We start from the raw sequence: 24,011 nt of genomic DNA, 5'->3' as shown, positions 1-24,011 counted from the left end.
ACAATATTGTAATAAATTCAATAAAGACTTTAAAAATGGTCCACATCAAAAAAAAAAAAGATATAGGGCCATGTCCTCAATCCAGGTTGTACAGGATTCTAGAAGATTAACACTAAAGATAAACTAACAATCCTAAATTACAAAGCACATGAGGAAATGTTTCATACTTAGCAAGAGTTAGGAGTACTACTAACTGCAGGATCAAATTGTTTCCAAGTACAGGAATACCTCATTTTATTGCACTTCACTTTATTGCACTTTGCAGACACTGTGTTTTTTACATACTGAAGGTTTGTGGTAATCCTGCGTCAAGCAACTCTATCAGTACCATTTTTCCAGTAGCATTTACTCACTTTGTGTTTCTGTGTCACATTTTGGTCATTCTTGCAATATTTCAAATTTTATTATTATATTTGTTATGGTTATCTGTGCTCAGTGATTTTTGATGTTACTATTGTAATTGTTCTGGGATGCCATGAACTGTGTCCATATAAGATGGCGAACTTAAACGCTGTCTGTATTCTGACTGCTCCACCAACTGGGCAGCCCCCCATCTCTCTCCCTCTCCTCAGGCCTCCCTATTCCCTGAGACCCAACAGTATTGAAATTAGCCAATTAATATCCCTACAAAGGCCTCTAAGTGTTCACCTGAAGAGTCGTATGCCTCTCACTTTAAATCAAAAGCTAGAAATAATTAAGCTTAGTGAGGAAGGCATGCTGAAAGCCAAGATAAGCTGAAAGCTAGGCCTCTTGTACCAGTTAGCCAAGTTCTGAATGCAAAGGAAAAATTCTTGAAGGAAATTAGAAGTGCAACTCCAGTGCACACATGAATGATAAGACAGTGAAACAGTCTTATTACCGATACAGAAAGTTTTAGTGGTCTGGATAGAAGATCAAACCAGCCAAAACATTCCCTTAAGCCAAAGCCTAATCCAGAGCAAGGCCCTATCTCTCTTCAATTGTATGAAGGTTGAAAGAGGTGAGGAAGCTACAGAACAAAAGTTTAAAGCTAGCAGAGATTAGTTCATGAGGTTTAAGGAAAGAAGCTGACTCCTTAACATAAAAGTGCAAGGTGAAGCAGCAAGTGCTAATATAACAGCTACAGCAAGTTTATCCGCAAGATCTAGCTAAGATAATCAATGAAGGTAGCTACACTAAACAACAGATTTTCACTGTAGGCAAAACAGCCTTCTAATGGAAGAGGATGCCATCTAGGACTTTCATAGCTAGAGAGAAGTCAATGCTTGGCTTCAAAGCTTCCAAGGCCAGGCTAACTGTCTTGTTAGAGACTAATGTAGCTGGTGACATTCAGTTGAAGCCAATGCTCATTAACCACTCCTAAAATCCTAGGGCCCATAAGAATTATGCTAAATCTACTCTTCTGTGCTCTGTAAATGGAACAACAAAGCCTGGATGACAGCACATCTGTTCACAACATGGTCTACTGAATATTTTAAGCCCACTGTTGAGGACTACTGCTCAGGAAAAAAGATTCCTTTCAAAATATTACTTTGACAATGCACTTGGTCACCCAAGAACTCTGATGGAGATGTACAATAAAATTAATGTTTTCATGCTTGCTAATACAACATCCATTCTGCAGCCTATGGATCAAGGAGCAATTTCAACTTTTGAATTTTATTATTTAACAAATATATTTCGTAACACTATAGCTGCCATGGTAGTGATTTCCACTGATGGATCCAGACAAAGTAAATAGAAAATCGTCTGGAAAGGATTCGCCATTCTAGATGCCATTATAAACATTTGTGATTCATGGGGAAAGGTCAAAATATCAACATTAATAGGAGTTTGGAAGGAGTTGACTTCAACCCTCGTGGATGACTTTGAGGGGTTCAAGACTCCAGTGGAGGAAGTAACTGCAGATGTGGTAGAAAGAGCAAGAGAACTAGAACTGGAAGCAGAACCTAAAGATGAAACTGAACTGCTGCAATCTCATGATAAAACTTTAATGAATGAAGAGTTGCTTCTTATAGATGAGCAAAGAAAGTGGTTTCTGGAGAGGGAATCTACTCCTGGTGAAGATGCTGTGAAGACTGTTGAAATGACAATGAAAGATTTAGAATATTAAGCTTAGTTGATAAAGCAGCAGTAGGGTTTGAGAGGATTGACTCCAAATTTGAAAGAAGTTTTACTGTGGGTAAAATGCTATCAAAATAGCACTGCATGCTAAAGACAAATCGTTCGTAAAAGAAAGATTTAATTGATGGGACAAACTTCTTTCTCATCTTATTTTAAGAAAATGCCACAGCCACCCCAACCTTCAGCAACAACCTCCCTGATCAGTCTGGAGCCATCAAAATCGAGGCAAGACCCTCTACCAGCAAAGACATTATTATGATTTGCTGAAGGCTCAGACAATGGTTAGCATTTTTTAGCAATAAAGTATTTTTAATTAAGGTACTTATATTGTTTATCAGACATAATGCTATTACACACTTAATAGAAGACATTATAAACGTACTTTCATATGCACTGGGAAAACAAAAAAATTTGTGACTCACGTTATTGTGATACTTGCTTTATTGTGATGGTCTGGAACTAACCTACAATATCTCTTTAGGTATGCCTATAACTTGCCTGCTTCCCGTAATAAAGCTCAACAAGATTTATACTATCATAAAAATATCTAGCACTCAACAATGTAAAATTCACAACACTTGGCATCCAATGAAAGACGATGAGGCCTGGAAAGAGGCAGGAAAACATGATCCATACGGGGGAGATAACCAACTGAAACTGACCCAGAAGTGACACAGATACAAGAATTAGCAGAGAAGGACATTAAAAGAGTGAGTAAAATTATATTTCATATGCTCAAAAAGCTAATCAGAGACACAGAACACAAAAATGATTCAAATCAAACTTCCACAAATAAAAATTGCAAAATCAGACGTGAAAACTATACAAGATGGTGTCAGTCCATTTGGGCTGCTGTAACAAAAACAGCATAAACTGGGTGGCTTATAAACAACAAACAATTATTTCTCACAGTTCTGGAGGCTGGGAGGTCCAAAATCATAGCACCAGCATACTCAGTGTCTGGTAAGAGCCCACTTCCTCATAAATGGCTCCTTTCTCACTGGAATCTTAAATGGAAAGGGGTGAGGGAGTTCTCTCTCAGGCATCCTATATAAAGGCACTAATTCCAATCATCAGGACTCTGCCCTCATGATGTAATCACCTCCAAAGACCCCACCTCCTAATACCATCACCTTGGTGGTTAGAATTTCACTGTATGAATTTGGGGTCGTGGAACACAAATATTCAGCTTATAGCAGATGGGATTAACAGAAGATCAGACACTGCAGAACAAAAATTAATGACCTTGAAGTCATAGCAATACAAAACATTCCAAAATGAAACACAGACCAAAAAAAACTTTTTATTTTTTAAATTTAAAAAATTTTTTAACATCTTTATTGGAGTATAATTGCTGTACAATGGTGTGTTAGTTTCCGTTTACAACAAAGTGAATCAGTTATACATATACATATATGTTCATATCTCTTCCCTCTTGCATCCCCCTCCCTCCCACCCTCCTTATCCCAGCCCTCTAGGTGGTCACATAGCATCGAGCTGATCTCCCTGTACTATGCGGCTGCCTCCCACTAGCTACCTATTTTACATTCGGTAGTGTTTATATGTCCATGCCACTCTCGCACTTTGTCACAGCTAACCCTTCCCCCTCCCCGTATCCTCAAGTCCATTCTCTAGTAGGTCTGTGTCTTTATTCCTGTCTTGCCCTTAGGTTCTTCAGGACCTTTTTTTTTTCCTTTTCTTAGATTCCATATATATGTGTTAGCATACGGTATTTCTTTTTCTGATACTGACTTACTTCACTCTGTATGACAGACTCCAGGTCCATCCACTTTACTAAAAATAACTCAATTTCATTTCTTTTTATGGCTGAGTAATATTCCATTGTATATATGTGCAACATCTTCTTTATCCATTTATCTGTTGACGGACACTTAGGTTGGTTGCATGTTCTGGCTATTGTAAATAGAGCTGCAATGAACATTTTGGTACATGACTCTTTTTGAATTATGGTTTTCTCAAGGGTATATGCCCAGTAGTGGGTCGTACGGTAGTTCTATTTTTAGTTTTTTAAGGAACCTCCATACTGCTCTCCATAGTGGCTGTATCAATTTACATTCCCACCAACAGCGCAAAAGTGTTCCCTTTTCCCCACACCATCTCCAGCACTTATTGTTTGTAGATTTTTTGATGATGGCCATTCTGACCGATGTGAGATGATATCTCATTGTAGTTCTGATTTGCATTTCTCTAATGATTAATGATGGTGAGCATTCTTTCATGTGTTTGTTGGCAGTCTGTATGTCTTCTTTGGAGAAATGTCCATTTAGGTCTTCTGCCCATTTTTGGATTGGGTTGTTTGTGTTTTTGATATTGAGCTGCATGAGCTGCTTGTACATTTTGGAAATTAATCCTTTGTCAGTTGCTTCATTTGCAAATATTTTCTCCGCTTCTGAGGGTTGTCTTTTGGTCTTGTTTATGGTTTCCTTTGCTGTGCAAAAGCTTTTAAGTTTCATTAGGTCTCATTTCTTTATTTTTGTTTTTATTTCCATTTCTCTAGGAAGTGGGTCAAAAAGGATCTTGCTTTGATTTATGTCACAGACTGTTCTATGTTTTCCTCTAAGAGTTTGATAGTGTCTGGCCTTCCATTTGGGTCTTTAATCCATTTTGAGTTTATTTTTGCGTATGGTGTTAGCGACTGGTCTAATTTCATTCTTTTACATGTAGTTGTACAGGTTTCCCACCATTACTTATCGAAGACGCTGTCTTTTCTCCATTGTATATTCTTGCCTCCTTTATCAAAGAGAGGGTGACTGTATGTGTGTGGGTTTATTTCTGGGCTTTCTATCCCGTTCCAGTAATCTATATTTCTGTTTTTGTGCCAGTACCATACTGTCTCGATTACCGTAGCTTTGTAATATACTCTGAAGTCAGGGAGCCTGATTCCTCCAGCTCCGGTTTTCCTTCTCAAGATTGTTTTGGCTATTTGGGGTCTTTTGTGTTTTCATGCAGATTGTGAATTTTTTTTGTTCTAGTTCTGTGAAAAATCCCATTGGTAGTTTGATAAGGATTGCATTGAATCTGTAGATTGCTTTGGGTAGTAGAGTCATTTTCACAATGTTGATTCTTCTAATCCAAGAACATGGTATATCTCTCCATCTATTTGTATCATCTTTAATTTCTTTCATCAGTGTCTTATAATTTTCTGCATACAGGTCTTTTGTCTCCTTAGGTAGGTTTATTCCAAGGTATTTTATTCTCTTCGTTGCAATGGTAAATGGGAGTGTTTTCTTGATTTCACTTTCAGATATTTCATCTTCAGTGTATAGGAATGCAAGAGATTTCTGTGCATTAATTTTGTATCCTGCTACTTTAACAAATTCATTGATTAGCTCTACTAGTTTTCTAGTAGCTTCTTTAGGATTCTCTGTGTATAGTGTATGTCATCTGCAAACAGTGACAGCTTTACTTCTTTTCTGGTTTGGATTCCTTTTATTTCTTTTTCTCTTCTGATTGCTGTGGCCAAAATTTCCAAAACTATGTTAAATAATAGTGGTGAGAGTGGGTAACCTTGTCTTGTTTCTGATCTTATTGGAAATGGTTTCATATTTTCACCATTGAGGACGATGTTGGCTGTGGGTTTGTCATAACACAGCCTTTATTATGTTGAGGTAAGTTCCCTCTATGCCTATATTCTGGAGGGTTTTTATCATGAATCGGTGTTGAATTCTGACGAAAGCTTTCTCTGCATCTATTGAGATGATCATATGGTTTTTCTCCTTTAATTTGTTAATATGGTGTATCACATTGATTGATTTGCATACGTTGAAGAATCCTTGCATTCCAGGGATAAACCCCACTTGATCATGGTGTATGATCCTTTTAATGTGCTGCTGAATTCTGTTTGCTAGTATTTTGTTGAGGATTTTTGCATCTATGTTCATCAGCGATATTGGCCTGTAGTTTTCTTTCTTTGTGAAATCACTGTCTGGTTTTGGTATCAGGGTGATGGTGGCCTCATAGAATGAGTTTGGGAGTATTCCTCCCTCTGCTATATTTTGGAAGAGTTTGAGAAGGTTAGGTGTTAGCTCTTCTCTAAATGTTCGATAGAATTCGTCTGTGAAGCCATCTGGTCCTGAGCTTTTGTTTGTTGGAAGACTTTTAATTACAGTTTCAATTTCAGTGCTTGTGATTGGCCTGTTCATATTTTCTATTTCTTCCTGGTTCAGTCTCAGAAGGTGGTGCATTTGTACGAATTTGTCCATTTCTTCCAGGTTGTCCATTTTATTGGTATATAGTTGCTTCTAATCTCTCATGATCCTCTGTATTTCTGTGGTATCAGTTGTTACTTCTCCATTTTCATTTCGAATTCAATTGATTTGAATGCTTCCTGGACTTGAATAACTATTTCCTTTCCCATATTAGGGAAGTTTTCAACTATAATCTCTTCAAATATCTTCTCAGTCCCTTTCTTTTTATCTTCTTCTTCTGGGACCCCTATCATTTGAATGTTGGTGCGTTTAACATTGTCCCAGAGGTCTCTGAGACTGTCCTCAATTCCTTTCATTCCTTCTTCTTTATTCTGGTCTGCAGTAGTTATTTCCACTATTTTATCTTCCAGGTCACTTATCTGTTCTTCTACCTCAGTTATTCTGCTATTGATCCCTTCTAGAAAGTTCTTAATTTCATTTATTGTGTTGTTCATCATTGTTTGTTTGCTCTTTAGTTCTTCTACGTCCTTGGTAAACGTTTCTTGTATTTTCTCCATTCTATATCCAAGATTTTGCATCATCTTTACTATCATTATTCTGAATTGTTTTTCAGGTAGACTGCTTTTTTCCTCTTTATTTGTTAGGTCTGGTGGGTTTTTACCTTGCTCCTTCATCTGCTGTATGTTTCTCTATCTTCTCATTTTGCTTAATTACCGTATTTGGGGTCTCCTTTTCGTAGGCTGCAGGTTCGTAGTTCCCATTGTTTTTGTTGTCTGCCCTCAGTGGCTAAGGTTGGTTCCGTGGGTTGTGCAGGCTTCCTGGTGGAGGGGACTAGTGCCTGTGTTCTGGTGGATGAGGCTGCATCTTGTCTTTATGGTGGGCAAGTCCACATCTGGTGGTGTGTTTTGGGGTGTCTGTGACCTTATTATGATTTTAGGCAGCCTCTCTGCTAATGTGTGAGGTTGTGTTCCTGTCTTGCTAGTTGTTTGGCATAGGGTGTCCAGCACTGTAACTTGCTGGTCGTTGAGTGGAGCTGGATTTTGGCATTGAGATGGAGATCTCTGGGAGACTTTCGCTGTATGATATTACATGGAGCTGGGAGGTCTCTTGTGGACCAATGTCCCGAACTTGTTCGCCCACCTCAGAGGCACAGCCCTGACACCTGGCTGAAGCACCAAGAACCTGTCATCCACATGGCTCAGAATAAAAGGGAGAAAGAAAGAAAGAAAAAGATTTTTAAAAATGAAATAAAATAATATAAAGTTATTAAAATAAAAAATAAGTATTAAAAAATTTTTTAATAAAAAAAGAAAGAAGGGCCTCCCTGGTGGTGCAATGGTTGAGAGTCCGCCTGCCGATGCAGGGGACACGGGTTCGTGCCCCGATCCCGGAGGATCCCACATGCCACGGAGCGGCTGGGCCCGCGAGCCATGGCCGCGGAGCCTGTGTGTCCGGAGCCTGTGCTCCGCAATGGGAGAGGCCACAGCAGTGAGAGGCCCGCGTACAGCAAAAAAAAAAAAAAAAAAAAAAGAAAGAAGACAGCAACCATACCAAAACACAAATCCACCAATAACAAGCGCTAAAAACGATATTAAAAAAAAAGAGAGAATGGACAGCAGAACCCAAGGACAAATGTTAAAAGCAAAGCTATACAGACAAAATAACACACAGAAGCATACACATACATACTCACAAAAAGAGAAAAAGGGAAATATATATATTGTTGCTCCCAAAGTCCACCTCCTCAATTTGGGATGATATGTTGTCTATTCAGGTATTCCACAGATGCAGGGTACATCAAGTTGATTGTGGAGATTTAATCCGCTGCTCCTGAGGCTGCTGGGAGAAATTTCCCTTTCTCTTCTTTGTTCGCACAGTTCCTGGAGTTCAGCTTTGGATTTCGACCCGTCTCTGCGTGTAGGTCGCCTCAGGGCGTCTGTTCTTCACTCAGACAGGACGGGGTTAAAAAAGCAGCTGATTCGGGGGCTCTGACTCACTCAGGTCGGGTGGAGGGAGGGGTACAGAATGCAGGGCAAGCCTGCGGCGGCAGAGGCCAGTGTGACGTTTCACCAGCCTGAGCTGTGCTGTGTGTTCTCCCGGGGAAGTTGTCCCTGGATCATGGGACTCTGGCAGTGGCAGGCTGCACAGGCTCCTGGGAAGGGAGGTGTGGAGAATGACCTGTGCTTGCACACAGGCTTCTTGGTGGCTGCAGCAGCCTTAGTGTCTCATGCCCGTCTCTGGGGTCTGCACTGACAGCCGCGGCTCACACCCGTCTCTGGAGCTCTCATAAGCGGCACTCTTAATCCTGTCTCCTCACACAGCAGGAGACAAAGAGGCAAGAAAAAGTCTCTTGCCTCTTCAGCAGCTCCAGACTTTTTCCTGGAGTCCCTCCTGGCTAGCTCTGGTGCACTAGCCCCCTTCAGGCTGTGTTCACGCCGCCAACCCCAGTCTTCTCCCTGGGATCCAGTAAAGCCAGAGCCTCAGCTCTCAGCCACAACCCGCCCTGGCGGGTGAGCAGACAAGACTCTCGAGCTGGTGAGTGCTGTCGGCACCGATCCTCTGTGTGGGCTCCACTTTGCCTTCCGCACCACTTGCTGCGCTCTCCTCCGTGGCTCCAAAGCTTCCCCCCTCCGCCACCTGCAGTCTCCACCCAAGAAGGGTCTTCCAAGTGTGTGGAAACCTTTCCTCCTTCACAGCTCCCTCCCACTGGTGCAGGTCCCATCCCTATTGTCTCTGTTTTTTCTTTTTTCTTTTGCCCTACCCAGGTACATGGGGAGTTTCTTGCCTTTTGGGAGGTCTGAGGTCTACCAGCATTCAGTAGGTGTTCTGTAGGAGTTGTTCCACATGTAGATGTAATTCTGATGTATTTGTGGGGAGGAAGGTGATCTCCATGTCTTACTCTTCCGCCATCTTGAAGCCTGCCCCCCAAAATCTTTTAAAATGTAAACAGCATAAGTGAACTGTGGGAATGACTTCAAACAACCTAATATATGAGTAATTAGCATCTGTGGGTGAAGCAGAAAAAAATATTTCAAAAAATACTGGAACTTTCCAAACATGATGAAAGCCATGATCCCAGAGATTCAAGATGCTCAAACAGCCCCAAGCACAAGAAACAAAGAAAATTACTTCAAAGTACATCATCAACAAACTGCTCAAAACCAGTGATAAACAGAAAATCCAAATATTAGCCAGAGAAAAAGGACATGTTACATAAAGAACAAAAATAAGGATTGCATCATATTTATTATCAGAAACAATGTAACAGGAAAACTGTGAACAATATCTTTAAAATTCTCAAAGAAAGAAAAGCTCTCCATTTCAAATTCTATACCCAGAAAAAATATCATTCAAAAACAAACGGGGGACTTCCCTAGTGGCGCAGTGGTTAAGAATCCGCCTGCCAATGCACAGGACACGGGTTCGAGGCTTGGCCCAGGAAGATCCCACATGCCATGGAGCAACTAAGCCCATGTGCCACAACTACTGAGCCTGCGCTCTAGAGCCTGCTCGCCACAACTACTGCAGCCCGCATGCCTAGAGCCTGTGCTCCGCAACAAAGAGAAGCCACTTCAGTGAGAAGCCTGCACACTGCAACAAAGTGTAGCCCCCGCTCGCCACAACTAGAGAAAGCCCACACACAGCAACGAAGACCGAACACAAGTCAAAAGAATAAAAAAATAAATGGTGTACCTTACACCCATTAGCATGTCTACTATCAAAAAATAATAAGTGTTTGCAAGGATGTGGAGAAATTGAAACCCTTGTATACTTTTGGCTGAAATTTAAAATGGTGCAGCTGTTACGGAAAAAACAGTAGTGTGTTTCCTCAAAAAAATTAAAAATAGAATTGCAATATGATCCGGAAGTTCCATTTCTGGGTTTATACCCCCAAAAAATTGAGATCAGGGAACCAAACAGCTATTTGTACACCCACATTCACAGCAGCATTATTCACAATAGCCGAAGGTGAAAACAACCAACATGTGCATAAATGGCTGAATGTATAAGCAAAATGTGGTATATACATACAGTGGAATATTATTCAGTCTTAAAAAGAAAGGAAATTCTGACACATGTTATAACATGGACGAACCTTGAGGACATTATGCTATGTGAAATACACCAGTCACAGAAGTACAAATACTGTTTTATTTTACTTATATGAGATATCTAGAGTAGTCAAATTCATAGAGACTGAAAGTAGAATGGTGGTTTCCAGGAACTGGAAGAGAGAGGAATAGGGAGTTATTATATAATGGGTACAGAGTTTACATTTTACAAGATGAAGAGTTCTGGAGAAGAATGTTGGAGATGGTTTCACAATATGAATGTACTCAAGGCCACTATACTGTATAGTTAAAAACAGTTAAGATGGCAAATTATATGCTATGAAAAATTTAACAATATGAAAGTAGGAATAGCTATATTCATATCAGATAAAGTAGACTGTACATCAAAAAAATAATTACCAGGGACAGAAAGGGACATTATAGAATGATAAAAGGGTCAATCTACCATGAAGAAATAGTAACTCTAAATACGTATGCACCAAACAAAAGAGCTGTAAAATATCTGAAGTAAAAAATTACCGAAATAAAAGGGGAAATAGACAAATCCACAATTATAGTTGGAAATTTAAACATCCCTACCTTCAAAAATTCATAGAACTAGACAAAAACTCAGCAAAGATATAGAAGATCTCAACATCATCAATCAACAGGATCTACAGCTGATCCTTGAACAACAAGGGTTTGAATTGTGCAGGTCCACTTATATGTGGATTTTTTTCAATAAATACTACAGTACTACATGATCCATGGATATGGAACTACGGATACGACTGGCCCACTATAAAGTTATACGTGGCTTTTCAACTGTGCATGGTGTCGACCCATGTTGTTCAAGGGTCAACTGTAATTGACATTTATACAACACTCCACCCCAAAAGAGCTGAATACACTTTTTTTTCCCAAGTGTCCACAGGACATTTACCAAGATATATTATATCCTGGGCCATAAATCAAACCCTGTTAAGAAGATGAAAAGACAGCTTTCAGACAGGGAGAAAACATTTGCAATCCATATATGTGACAAACAACTCTTATCTAGAATATCTTATTTTATCAAACTTAACAGTAGAAGTTGAGCAATCCAAGTATGAAATGCACAAGCCTTACGAAGAGACATTTCACCAAAGAGTAGCACCTGCAAAGGTGTTCAACATCATTAGCCAGTAGTAAAGTATAAATTAAAATCACTACATACCTATTAGAACAGCTAAAATATGAAAACAGGGACAATGACAAATGCCAGCAAGAAGGAAAAGAAACTAAAACTCTCATACATTGTTGGTAGGAATGCAACATGGTACAGCCACTCTGGTAAACAGTTTGACGATTTCTTAAAAACAAAATAGCCCAACAACTGTACACCTAGTCATTTATCCAGGAAAATGAAAACTTACATCCAACACAAAAACTTATACACAAATACCATAGCAGCTTTACTCATAATAGCCAAAATCTGAAAACAACCAATATTTCCTTTAGTAGGTGAATGGTTAAACACACTGTGATACCATCCATACCATTCACCACTCAGTGATAAAAGAAACCAAGTATTAATACACACAAAAACTTGAATGGATTTCAAAGGCATTATGCTAAGTGAAAAAAAGCTAATCTTCTAAAAGTCATAAACTGTATGATTCCATTTATATAATATTCTTGGAATGACAAAATTATAGAGATGAAGAATAGTGTTTGCAAGGGCTTAGGGATGGTGGGGGTGGAGCATGTATGGGTGTGCATATAAAGGGGTAGTATGAGGAAAATCTTTGGGGTGATGGGATAGTTCTGTATATTATTGCAGTGGTAGTTACATGCATTTACACATGGGATAAAATGGCATAAAGCTATACACATAAAATGTACCAATGACAATCTGCTGTTTTTGATGTATTATAGTAATGAAGCAGTTAACCATCAGAGGAAACTTCGTAAAGGGTACATGGGACTTCTTTGTACTAATTTGGAGAAGGGAGGGGGGTGTTAAAATTTTCTTCTGAATCTATTGCTTTTATTTAATTTTAATTTTTTTCTTTGTACCATTTTTGCAACTTCCTGTTACTCTATAAGTATTAAAAATAAAAAGTTTTTTAAAAAATAATGTGAAATAGGAACTTCCCTGGTGGTCCAGTGGCTGAGCCTCCACACTCCCAATGCAGGGTCCCTGGTTCAATCCCTGGTTGGAGAACTAGATCCCACATGCATGCTGCAACTAAGAGTTTGCATGCTGCAACTGAAGAACCCACATGCTGCAACAAAGATCGAAGATCCCGCGTGCCACGACTAAGACCCAGTGCAGCCAAATAAATATATTTAATAATGTGAAATAAAGACATTTTCAAAGACACAAATGCTGAAATAAGTCATCACCAATAGACCAGCACTACAAAAAATGTTAAAAGGTGTCAATGATGGTTAATTTTATATGTCAACTTGACTGGGCCACAGGGTACCCAGATATTTTGTCAAACATTATTCTGGTCTTTCTGTGAGAGTGTTTCTGGATGAGATTAACATTTAAATCAACAGACTGGGGCTTCCCTGGTGGCGCCGTGGTTAAGAATCCACCTGCCAATGCAGGGGAAACAGGTTCGAGCCCTGGTCCGGGAAGATCCCGCATGCCGCAGAGCAAATAAGCCCATGCCCCAGAGCTACTGAGCCTGTGCTCTAGAGTCCGTGAGCCACTAGGGAAAGCCTGCATGCAGCAATGAAGACCCAATGCAGCCAAAAATAAATAAGTAAGTAAATAAATTTATAAATAAATAAATAGACAGACAAGTAGACTGGGTAAAGCAGATTGCCCAGCATGTGGGTGGGCCTTATCCAATGAGTTGAAGGCCTGAACAGAAAAAGCTGACCCTCCCCTGAGTCACAGAGAACTCTTCCTGACTGACTGCTTTTGAGCTGGACATCAGCCTTTTCCTGCATTCGGACTGGAACTGAAACACTGGCCCTTCTTGTGTTTCAGGCCTGCCAGCCTTTGGACTGAAACTACATCATTGGCTCTCCTGGTTCTCAGGCCTTTGGACTCAGACTGGAACCATACCATCAGCCTTCCTGAGTCTCTGTCTTGCCAACTCATCCTGCAGATCTTGAGACTCACCAGCCTCCATAACTGCATGAGCCAATTCTTCATAATAAGTCTCTTTGGATAATCCCAAAATAATGTTCTTCAGGCAGAAGAAAAATAACAAACGGAAATTTGGATGTATACAAAGGAATAACAATTACTTGAAATGGTAACTACATGTGTAAATGCATAAGTTTTTTTCTTATTTGTATCTCTTTTAAAATAAATTGACAATTTAAACAAAAATAATAACATAGTATTGTGGATTTTATAACATATGTAAAAGTAAAACACATGACCACAGTAGCATAAAGGCCAGGCTGGGAGATATAAAAGTACACTATTATGACATATGAAGGTAGACCAAGATAAGGTATATAGTATAAGCCCTAAAGAAACCAGTAGAATAGCAAAACAAAGAGTTACAACTAATAAGCCAACAGAAGAAATAAAACTGAATCTAAAAAATTATTCAAATATGTAATGTGACACAGCCTCTATGATCACTCTCCTTTTTCAGTATTTCCCTGAGTAGTCTCACTGTTTATTCCTCCAGATGATCCTGCAAATATTTTCATAATACTCCTCCTTTTTTTAATAAATAAATAATTTATTTATTTATCTTTGGCTGCATTGGGTCTTTGTTGCTGCATGCGGGCTTTTCTCTAGTTGCGGAGAGTGGGGGCTACTCTTTGTTGTGGTGCACAGTCTTACTGCAGTGGCTTCTCTTGTTGTGGAGCACGGGCTCTAGGCATGTGGGCTTCAGTAGTTGTGGCTCGCAGGCTCAGTAGTTGTGTCACAGGGCTTATTTGCTCCACAGCATGTGGGATCTTCCCAGACCAGAGCTCAAATCCTTGTCCCCTGCATTGGCAGGCATATTCTTAACCACCGTGCCACCAGGGAAGTCCGTATTTTCATAATATTTCAATATGGATTCTTCAGGAGGTTAGAATAAAAACTACATTGGACTCATAAATTGTTTTGAAGAAAAACTTACTTAAATACAAACTTACAAAAGAAGGCAGAAAAAAAAGAAGAAAAGGGGAATAAAGAATATGCAGGACAAATAAACAATAACAAGGTGATAGACTCAAACTTAACCACATCAATAATCACATCAAATGTAAATATTCTAAACACCCCAGTCAAAAGACTGAGATTGTCAGAGTGGATAAAAAAGCAAAACCCAACTGTATGCAGCTTACAAGAGATGCACTTTAAACATAAAGACGTAAATAGGAAAACAGAACAAGATACACCATGCCAACGCTAGTCAAAAGAAAGCTAAAGTAACTATATCAATAAAAGATAAAGTAGATTTAAGAGCAACTATGGTATATATCCATACAATAAGATATTACTGAACCCTGGGAATAAACTACGCACACAAACAACATCTCAGAATAACTGTACTGAATGCTGAATGAAAGAAGCCATTCAAAACTAGAGTACATTCTCTATGATTCCATTGGTATAAAACTCTAGAAAATGCAAACTAATCTATGAAAGCAGATCAGCTGTTACCTAGGGAAGAGTGGGAAAGAGGGGTGACAAAAGGGTGTGAAGAAACTTTGAGGAATGATGTATATATTCAGTATCCTAGTTGTGGTGATTGTTTCATAGATATACACACATGTCAAAACTCATCAAATTTTTTACTTTAAATATGGGTAGTTTATTGTATGTTAATTATACCTAAACAAAACTGTTAAAAGATAATTAAGAGTAATGAATTATGTCAGTGGCAAAACAGGAATACAAAAACCCTGATAAATCCTGATAACAAATGAATCAATCAATCAATCAATCAATCAATATTAAATAAATGGGAGAAGGGAGAGCTCTTGCTTACAGTAGAATGCTGAGTGCCAACTGGTAAATATGAAGGGAGTGCTACAGTTAGAAAATGGTTGTTTGGCAACCATCCTAAGATTGATTCAGGCAAGAACACTAATTCTTAAGGAAATTTTTAATAAAAAGCAGGGTGTATGCATAATTTTAAAGTGTTTATTGGTTGCAAGGGAAAAAATGGTTAATATACAGTGAAGATATACACTTTTGAACAGGTGATCAGTATTATCACCAATGAGGAGCAGACGGACATCAGGGGCCTCCAAATGTGATGCCCTGAGAAGGGACACAATATCACTCATGCAGTATTCCAGTCACAAATGCATAATATAAGTCTAATCACAAGGAAACATCAGATAAATCTCAAATGAAGAATTTTCATTTAAAACAAGGTAAGGAGCTAATGTATTCTTCCAAAATATCAATGACACAAAAGTCAAAAGAAAGGCTACAGAAATGTTCCAGATTACAGGGGACTAAAGAGACATGTCACAAAAATGCAATACCTAATCCTAGACTGATTAATCCTATATTGGAGAGAAAAACATGCTATACAGTTCGTTACTGAGTGTATATAACATATATTATTATTATAGATATCAATATATATTACCCTCAATAAGATGAATGTATGAATTATATTTCCTCAATAATACAGAGAAAGAGAGAATGCACAAAATGTTAATAACAGGTGATTCTGGTTGAAGTAAATAGATGAGCATTCTTTGAACTATTCTTATTTTTTCAATCTTTCTCTAGGTTTGAAATTGTTTACAAATAAAACTCTTTTAAGTGTATATTGCCACTGAAATCCTAATGCACCCAGTTCATCGATGTCCAGGGTCAATAATTAGGCTATTAAATGTGATATGTCAGGAGTAATGCAGATGGACAATTATTGTTATAAAAACTGCAACTTCTGTATCCAGTGAACAAAGGGACATGCTGACAAGAAGCCATGTAGCTAGTATGCAGCCTCCTCCATTGTCTTGGATCCTATTTTTTATTTAGACTTGCATCTTAGCAAATGCAAAAAAAAGGATGCAGCTTTTGAAAATGTTCATGTATATTAATATTTTAAAATTTAAACATTTAATATAAAAGAAGTTTTTCAGCATTAAAAAACCCCATCCACGTGACATAAATTTCACGAAAATATAATTCAAGTAAATGGTTTCTTTGGGCAATTTAATATTCTGATAAATTCAACTATTCACTTTCATGCTTCCCATCTTGTTGAAAAAAATCTTTTGAAAATGTATCAGGGACTTCCCTGGTGGTGCAGTGGTTAAGAATCCGCCTGCCAATGCAGGGGACAAGCGTTCCATCCCTGGTCTGGGAAGATCCCACATGCCATGGAGCAATAAGCCCGTGTGCCACAACTACTGAGCCTGTACTCTAGAGCCCGCGAGCTACAACGACTGAGCCCACGTGCTACAACTACTGAAGCTGCGTGCCTAGAGCCCATGCTCTACAACAAGAGAAGCCACAGCAATGAGAAGCCCGTGCACTGCAACGAAGAGTAGCCCCTGCTCACCACAACTAGAGAAAGCCCGCGCCCAGCAACGAAGACCCAATGCAGCCAAAATAAATAAAAATTTTAAAAAATGTATCACTATATTTAATCACCTTATAGAGTAAAACACATTGATCCTAATTGAATCTCTTAAAACAGTCATCAGCCTATCAATATTCCTTATCCAGGAGTATAGAGGTATTGTATGTATGTATGTATGTATGTATATGTGTATGTATGTATGTATGAGCATCAGCTGAAAGTGAACGACTGATGTTGGTTTTTTTAAACTAAATCCCATTATCTGCCTATTTTATCATTTCCTTCTTTATCCTAAAATTTACTCATATCAGAGAACCTTTTCCCTTTTGTGCGAAAGAAAATTTTTTTCAAAAATATCTGTTGTCAGAGGTATAGGTATACTTTATTCTTCCTTTCTGTGCTGCAGAAGAGACTGCAACAATCTTGTTAAAAAAAAAAAACAAACAGGAATACTGGAGCAAATGTTTACACTGGATTTCAAAATGTGAATCAATACTTTCAAAATTTCATTAAGCTAATTTTCAAAAGTAAAAACCTCTTATACCTTGTTTGCTAGGTTTACAGCGCTGAGAGCCTTATAATATCCTTTGCCGTCCCAATCCATATAAGCAGTGGCTAGTAACCGTAGAATTTTAGCCTATAATTAAAAATAGAAAACACACACACACAGCTGAGGGTTAAACTGCAATACAACAGCTGACTAGCACTTACACAGTGACAGGCATTTCTCAAACCTCAGTCATAATTATGAAATAGCATTTCCTTAAGCAACCACATAGTCTTGGGATATGTCTCATCATTATGCTACCCACACCAAATACCATCTGAGAATTTTACAGTAATAGCTTATTTAAATTTAATATAATTGTGTTAATATACTTATTTTCTTAACAGTGTTTTAGTGGTAAAGTACTTAATCATCACCACTTTAAAAATAAGGAAATTAAAGCACAGCAATATTTAATGTAATCATCTTACCACCTACTGTTTAGGTAGCATTATATTAGGCCTCCACCAAAAGAAATAAATTGAAAGACATAATCCCTCTCTCAAAGATTTTATAGCCTAGTTGAGATTAACCAATTGGACCAAGGGCACATATACCACCATTTCACTAGGAGCAGATATACTTTCCTATAGACAAGATTTCTCCCAACTCAACCAAGTTTTAAAATTAATAAAGTATTCAGTAATTAAGTCAGTTTCTCCAGCCAGATCTACATTGATAAGGGGAATAACTCCACTTAGCACAGACTTATTTAACTACAAATTCACATTTTGAAAGTAGGAGGCCTATTTCAATGAAGATTCTATTCTGCCTCTAAGTATAATGAGGACAGTAGGATCAGGCGAAGGTGTTCTTCTAACTTAAAAAAAAATGTTAAGCACATTAGGGCTCTGCGAACCTTAGAGAAATGACACTTAGGGTGTGAGAGCTTTGAGATTTTAATTAAAAAACTAAGATGGATATAATGTACTTAATATCATTATTATTATTGTGGAGCAACTCTCAACTTATAAACTTCCCCAGAGGACTCTGATGGAGTAAATATGGCATCTCTGAGAAAGACTGTAGCTATTTCATAAGAGTAAAAGGGTCAAATAATCATAAAGATAAAACAAAATGGATGAACCTCAAAACTATTATGTTAAGCAAAAGAAGCCAGACATAAAACAGTACATACTGCATGATTTCATTTATACACAGTTCAAGATAAGCCAAAAATATTCTACAGCAATAAAAGTCAGAATAGTGGTTTTATCATGGGGGTATGAATGGCTATTAACTGGAAAGGGGCCAAGGTAACTTTTGAGGGTGATGGAAAGTTCTGTATCTTGATCTGTGTGGTAGTTACAAAACTATATAGATAAATTGAAACTCATCAGGCTGCACAATTTTAAGATTTGTGCAATTTAGTGTGTGTGTGTATATATATGTGTGTGTGTATATATATATTTATTTATTTATTTAAGTTATACCACAATAAAACACTTCTAGCATGAAAGAAAAACTATTTCATAATCTTCTCCATACCTTGCAATATGAATATTATATTTCAATCACGCTTAAATCCTATCTTCCATCCTCATTTCCTCCTCCAGACGTCTTCTCATCTAGATCCCTTGCCTCGTATTCCCTTCTCCCTCCCCTTTTAACTGTATGAACCCCATCTGCTTTTCGAAGCCTATCTCCTACCAAAAGTCTATTTCAACTATTCTAGTCAACATTAATATTCCCCTTTTCTGCATGCCCTTGCGTATACTTCAGTTTAGTACCACACAGTTTATCACTTATTTTTCCCAAACTGTTTCACTTGTACTCATTTGTTTTAATCTTTTTTTTTGAAATTTTAATAAAAGTATAAAATACATACCAAAAAGTTCCAAAATCTCTATGGTACAACTCTGAATTTTCACACAGTGAGCACACATATGTTAACAACACAGAAATCAAGAAACAGAACATTAGTCTCATCTCATATCTCTTTTCAGACACTATTCCAAACAAGGGTAACCAATTATCTGACTTCCAACACCATGTATTAGTTCTACCTGCTTTTGGCATTCACATTTATGGAACCATACAGTATGTACTACTTTGTATTTTGCTCTGTTTGTTCAACATTATATGTGAGAACATCCATACTGTTACAATTATTGTAGTCTATTCTCATTGTTATATGGTATTCTATTATATGACACTATCATAATATATTTTCATTATTTTTACTTGTGATAAAAGTACAAATAACATAAAATTGACCATTTTAACCATTTTTAAGTGTATGGTTCAGTAGCATTAAGTATATTCACACTGTTGTGCAACCAGCACCACCATACATCTCCAGAACTCTTTTAATCTCACAAAATTGAAACTCTCCACCCATTAAACAATAGCTCCCCATGTTCTCCTCCCTCCAAACCTCTGCAACCACCATTCTATTTTCCGTCTCTATGAATTTGACTACCCAACATATCTCACTGAACTGGAATCATACAGTATGTCTTTTTGTGAATGGCTTATTTCACTTAGCATAATGTCCTCAAGGTTCATCTATGTTGTAGCATGTGTCAGAATTTCCTTCCTTTCATGGCTGAATAATATTCCATTGTATTCACCTGTATTAGTTTCATCCTTTAAACATAAGCTATTTAAGGGTAGAGGCCACATTTTATATTTCTCTTTTTTTCCCCATCTACCACATTGTTAGATATATTGAGATATATATACGTGTGTGTATATACATATAAATATATGTATACGTGTGTGTGTGTGTGTATGTATTCAGTTACATTTTGAGTGATATACTGTAATAATGGTAAGAAGCAAAGACGGATATTCAAAAAAATTCCATTCTGCTATGGTATGTATTAAATTAGTTTTATATCAGATTTATTGACATAATCACATTTTACTTGATTAAATATTAAAATTAACTTCCATACCAAGCATGTTCTATCTGGGTGGTTACAGAAACCGAGAATATAAGCTAAAACTTATAGAGCCAAACATTGTCCTAAGCACTTTACATGTATTAATTAATTCATGGGTACAAAAATCTACCTGGAGGATAGATTCTATAAATATATCAACTTTACAGAAACTACTGCACTGAGATATTAAATGATGTGCCCAGTGAATAATCTGCTCACAAATGGAGGGACAGACTATCATAATTTTATTACAATAACATAAACTGTATTTCTTCAACCTACTACTGCAATATTTAACATATTCCTTACCAGTATGCGTGGCCGAACATACTGCTTATCCATCTTCCCAGTATCATAGCTTTGTCTATCATTAAAAAAGGAAAAAATACATATAAATACATATTGATACATATTTATTTCAAATTATATATATTTTTTCAAGACTACATATTACTAAGAAGACATGTTATAATTATACTTAATTACAACTTTTCTATTTTGCACTACAACATATTATTAGCCAATTGATACATAAAAATCAATTACATAAAGCAATACTTTCTAAATTTAGAAAACCACAGAGATAGCCTCCATCCACCAGAGGGCAGACAGCTGAAGCAAGAAGAACTACACTCCTGCAGCCTGTGGAAAAAAAACCACATTCACAGAAAGACAGACAAGATGAAAAGGCAGAGGGCTATGTACCAGATGAAGGAACAAGATAAAACCCCAGAAAAACAACTAAATGAAGTGGAGATAGGCAAACTTCCAGAAAAAGAATTCAGAATAAAGATAGTGAAGATGATCCAGGACCTCGGAAAAACAATGGAGGTAAAGATCGAGAAGATGCAAGAAATGTTTAACAAAGACCTAGAAGAATTAAAGAACAAACAAACAGAGATAAACAATACAATAACTGAAATGAAAACTACACTAGAAGGAATCAATAGCAGAATAACTGAGGCAGAAGAACGGATAAGTGACCTGGAAGACAGAATGGTGGAATTCACTGCCATGGAACAGAATAAAGAAAAAAGAATAAAAAGAAATGAAGACAGCCTAAGAGACCTCTGGGACAACATTAAACGCAATGACATTCACATTATAGGGGTCCCAGAAGGAGAAGAGAGAGAGAAAGGACCCGAGAAAATATTTGAAGAGATTATAGTCGAAAACTTCCCTAACATGGGAAAGGAAATAGCCACCCAAGTCCAGGAAGTGCAGCGAGTCCCATACAGGATAAACACAAGGAGAAACAGGCTGAGACACATAGTAATCAAATTGGCAAAAATTAAGGACAAAGAAAAATTATTGAAAGCAGCAAGGGAAAAATGACAAATAACATACAAGGGAACTCCCATAAGGTTAACAGCTGATTTCTCAGCAGAAACTCTACAAGCCAAAAGGGAGTGGCATGATATACTTAAGGTGATGAAAGGGAAGAACCTACAACCAACATTAATCTACCTGGCAAGGATCTCATTCAGATTCGATGGAGAAATCAAAAGCTTTACAGACAAGCAAAAGCTAAGAGAATTCAGCACCACCAAACCAGCTCTACAACAAATGCTAAAGGAACTTCTCTAAGTGGGAAACACAAGAGAAGAAAAGGACCTACAAACACAAACCCAAAACAATTAAGAAAATGGTCACAGGAACATAAATATCAATAATTACCTTAAACATGAATGGATTAAATGCTCCAACCAAAAGACACAGGCTTGCTGAATGGATACAAAAACAAGACCCATCTATATGCTGTCTACAAGAGACCCATTTCAGACCTACGGACACACACAGACTGAAAGTGAGGGGATGGAAAAAGATATTCCATGCAAATGGAAATCAAAAGAAAGCTGGAGTAGCAATACCCATATCAGATAAAATAGACTTTAAAATAAAGAATGTTACAAGAGACAAGAAAGGACACTACAAAATTATCAAGGGATCAATCCAAGAAGAAGACATAATAATTATAAATATATATGCATCCAACATAGGAGCACCTCAATACATAAGACAACTGCTAACAGCTGTAAAAGAGGGAACTGACAGTAACACAGTAATAGTGGGGGACTTTAACACCTCAATTACACCAATGGACAGATCATCCAAAATGAAAATAAATAAGGAAACACAAGCTTTAAATGACACAATAGACCAAACAGATGTAATTGATATTTATAGGACATTCCATCCAAAAACATCAGATTACACTTTCTTCTCAAGTACGCACGGAACATTCTCCAGGACAGATCACATCTTGGGTCACAAATCAAGCCTCAGTAACTTTAAGAAAATTGAAATCATATCAAGCATCTTTTCTGACCACAACGCTATGAGATTAGAAATGAATTACAGGGGAAAAATGTAAAAAACACAAACACATGGAAGCTAAACAATACGTTACTAAATAACTAAGAGATCACTGAAGAAATCAAAGAGGAAATCAAAAAATACCTAGAGACAAATGACAATGAAAACAACGATCCAAAACCTATGGGATATAGCAAAAGCAGTTCTAAGAGGCAAGTTTATAGCTATACAAGGCTACCTCAAGAAACAAGGAAAATCTCAAATAAATAATCTAACCTTACACCTGAAGGAACTAGAGAAAGAAGAACAAACAAAACCCAAAGTTAACAGAAGGAAAGAAATCATGAAGATCAGAGCAGAAATAAATGACATAGATACAAAGAAAACAATAGCAAAGATCAATAAAACTAAAGCTGGTTCTTTGAGAACATAAAATTGATAAACCATTAGCCAGACTCATCAAGAAAAAGAGGGACCGCGGCGGTGCCATTAAAGCGAAGAGGAAGCGAGAGTGGCCGCCGCTGCTTCTTATTCGTTTTTTCTTTTTTTCTTTTGTTTTTATTAGTTTCTGCTTTATAACAAAGTGAATCAGTCATACATATACATCTGTTCCCACATCCCTTCCCTCATGCATCTCCCTCCCTCCCACCCTCCCCATCCCACCCCTCCAGGCGGTCACAAAGCACCGAGCTGATCTCCCTGTGCTATGCGGCTGCTTCCCAATATCGATCTACCTTACATTTGGTAGTGTATATATGTCCATGCCTCTCTTTTGCTTTGTCACAGCTTACCCTTCCCCCTCCCCATATCCTCAAGTCCATTCTCAAGTAGGTCTGTCTTTATTCCTGTTTTACCCCTAGGTTCTCCATGACATTTTTTTTTAATTCCATATATATGTGTTAGCATACGGTATTTGTCTTTCTCCTTCTGACTTACTTTAATCTATATGACAGACTCTAGGTCTATCCACCTCATTATAAATAGCTGAGTTTCGTTTCTTTTTATGGCTGAGTAATATTCCATTGTATATATGTGCCACATCTTCTTTATCCATTCATCCAATGATGGACACTTAGGTTGTTTCCATCTCAGGGCTATTGTGAATAGAGCTGCAATGAACACTTTGGTACATGTCTCTTTTTGAATTATGGTTTTCTCAGGGTATATGCCTAGTAGTGGGATTGCTGGGTCATATGGTAGTTCTATTTGTAGTTTTTTAAGGAACCTCCATACTGTTCTCCATAGTGGCTGTACCAATTCACATTCCCACCAGCAGTGCAAGAGGGTTCCCTTTTCTCCACACCCTCTCCAGCATTTATTGTTTCTAGATTTCTTGATGATGGCCATTCTGACTGGTGTGAGATGATATCTCATTGTAGTTTTGATTTGCATTTCTCTAATGATTAATGATGTTGAGCATTCTTTCATGTGTTTGTTGG

At 37.6% G+C, this 24,011-nt stretch overlaps 1 protein-coding gene across 1 annotated transcript in view; it reads right to left on the bottom strand.

Moving 5' to 3' along the window:
* Nucleotides 1-24,011, bottom strand: part of TEX11 (testis expressed 11) — a 378,612-nt gene that overhangs the window by 187,778 nt on the left and 166,823 nt on the right. Inside the window, exons 10-11 of the mRNA XM_060086496.1 lie at nucleotides 20,566-20,620; nucleotides 17,366-17,458 (exon numbers count right to left, since the gene is read on the bottom strand). Of these exons, the coding sequence (XP_059942479.1) occupies nucleotides 17,366-17,458; nucleotides 20,566-20,620 (148 nt within the window). The remainder of the gene's footprint in view (nucleotides 1-17,365; nucleotides 17,459-20,565; nucleotides 20,621-24,011) is intronic.

Source organism: Mesoplodon densirostris, chromosome X, assembly GCF_025265405.1.
Source record: "Mesoplodon densirostris isolate mMesDen1 chromosome X, mMesDen1 primary haplotype, whole genome shotgun sequence".
Classification (NCBI taxonomy): domain Eukaryota; kingdom Metazoa; phylum Chordata; class Mammalia; order Artiodactyla; family Ziphiidae; genus Mesoplodon; species Mesoplodon densirostris.
This window is presented reverse-complemented; position numbering and strand designations above follow the sequence as displayed.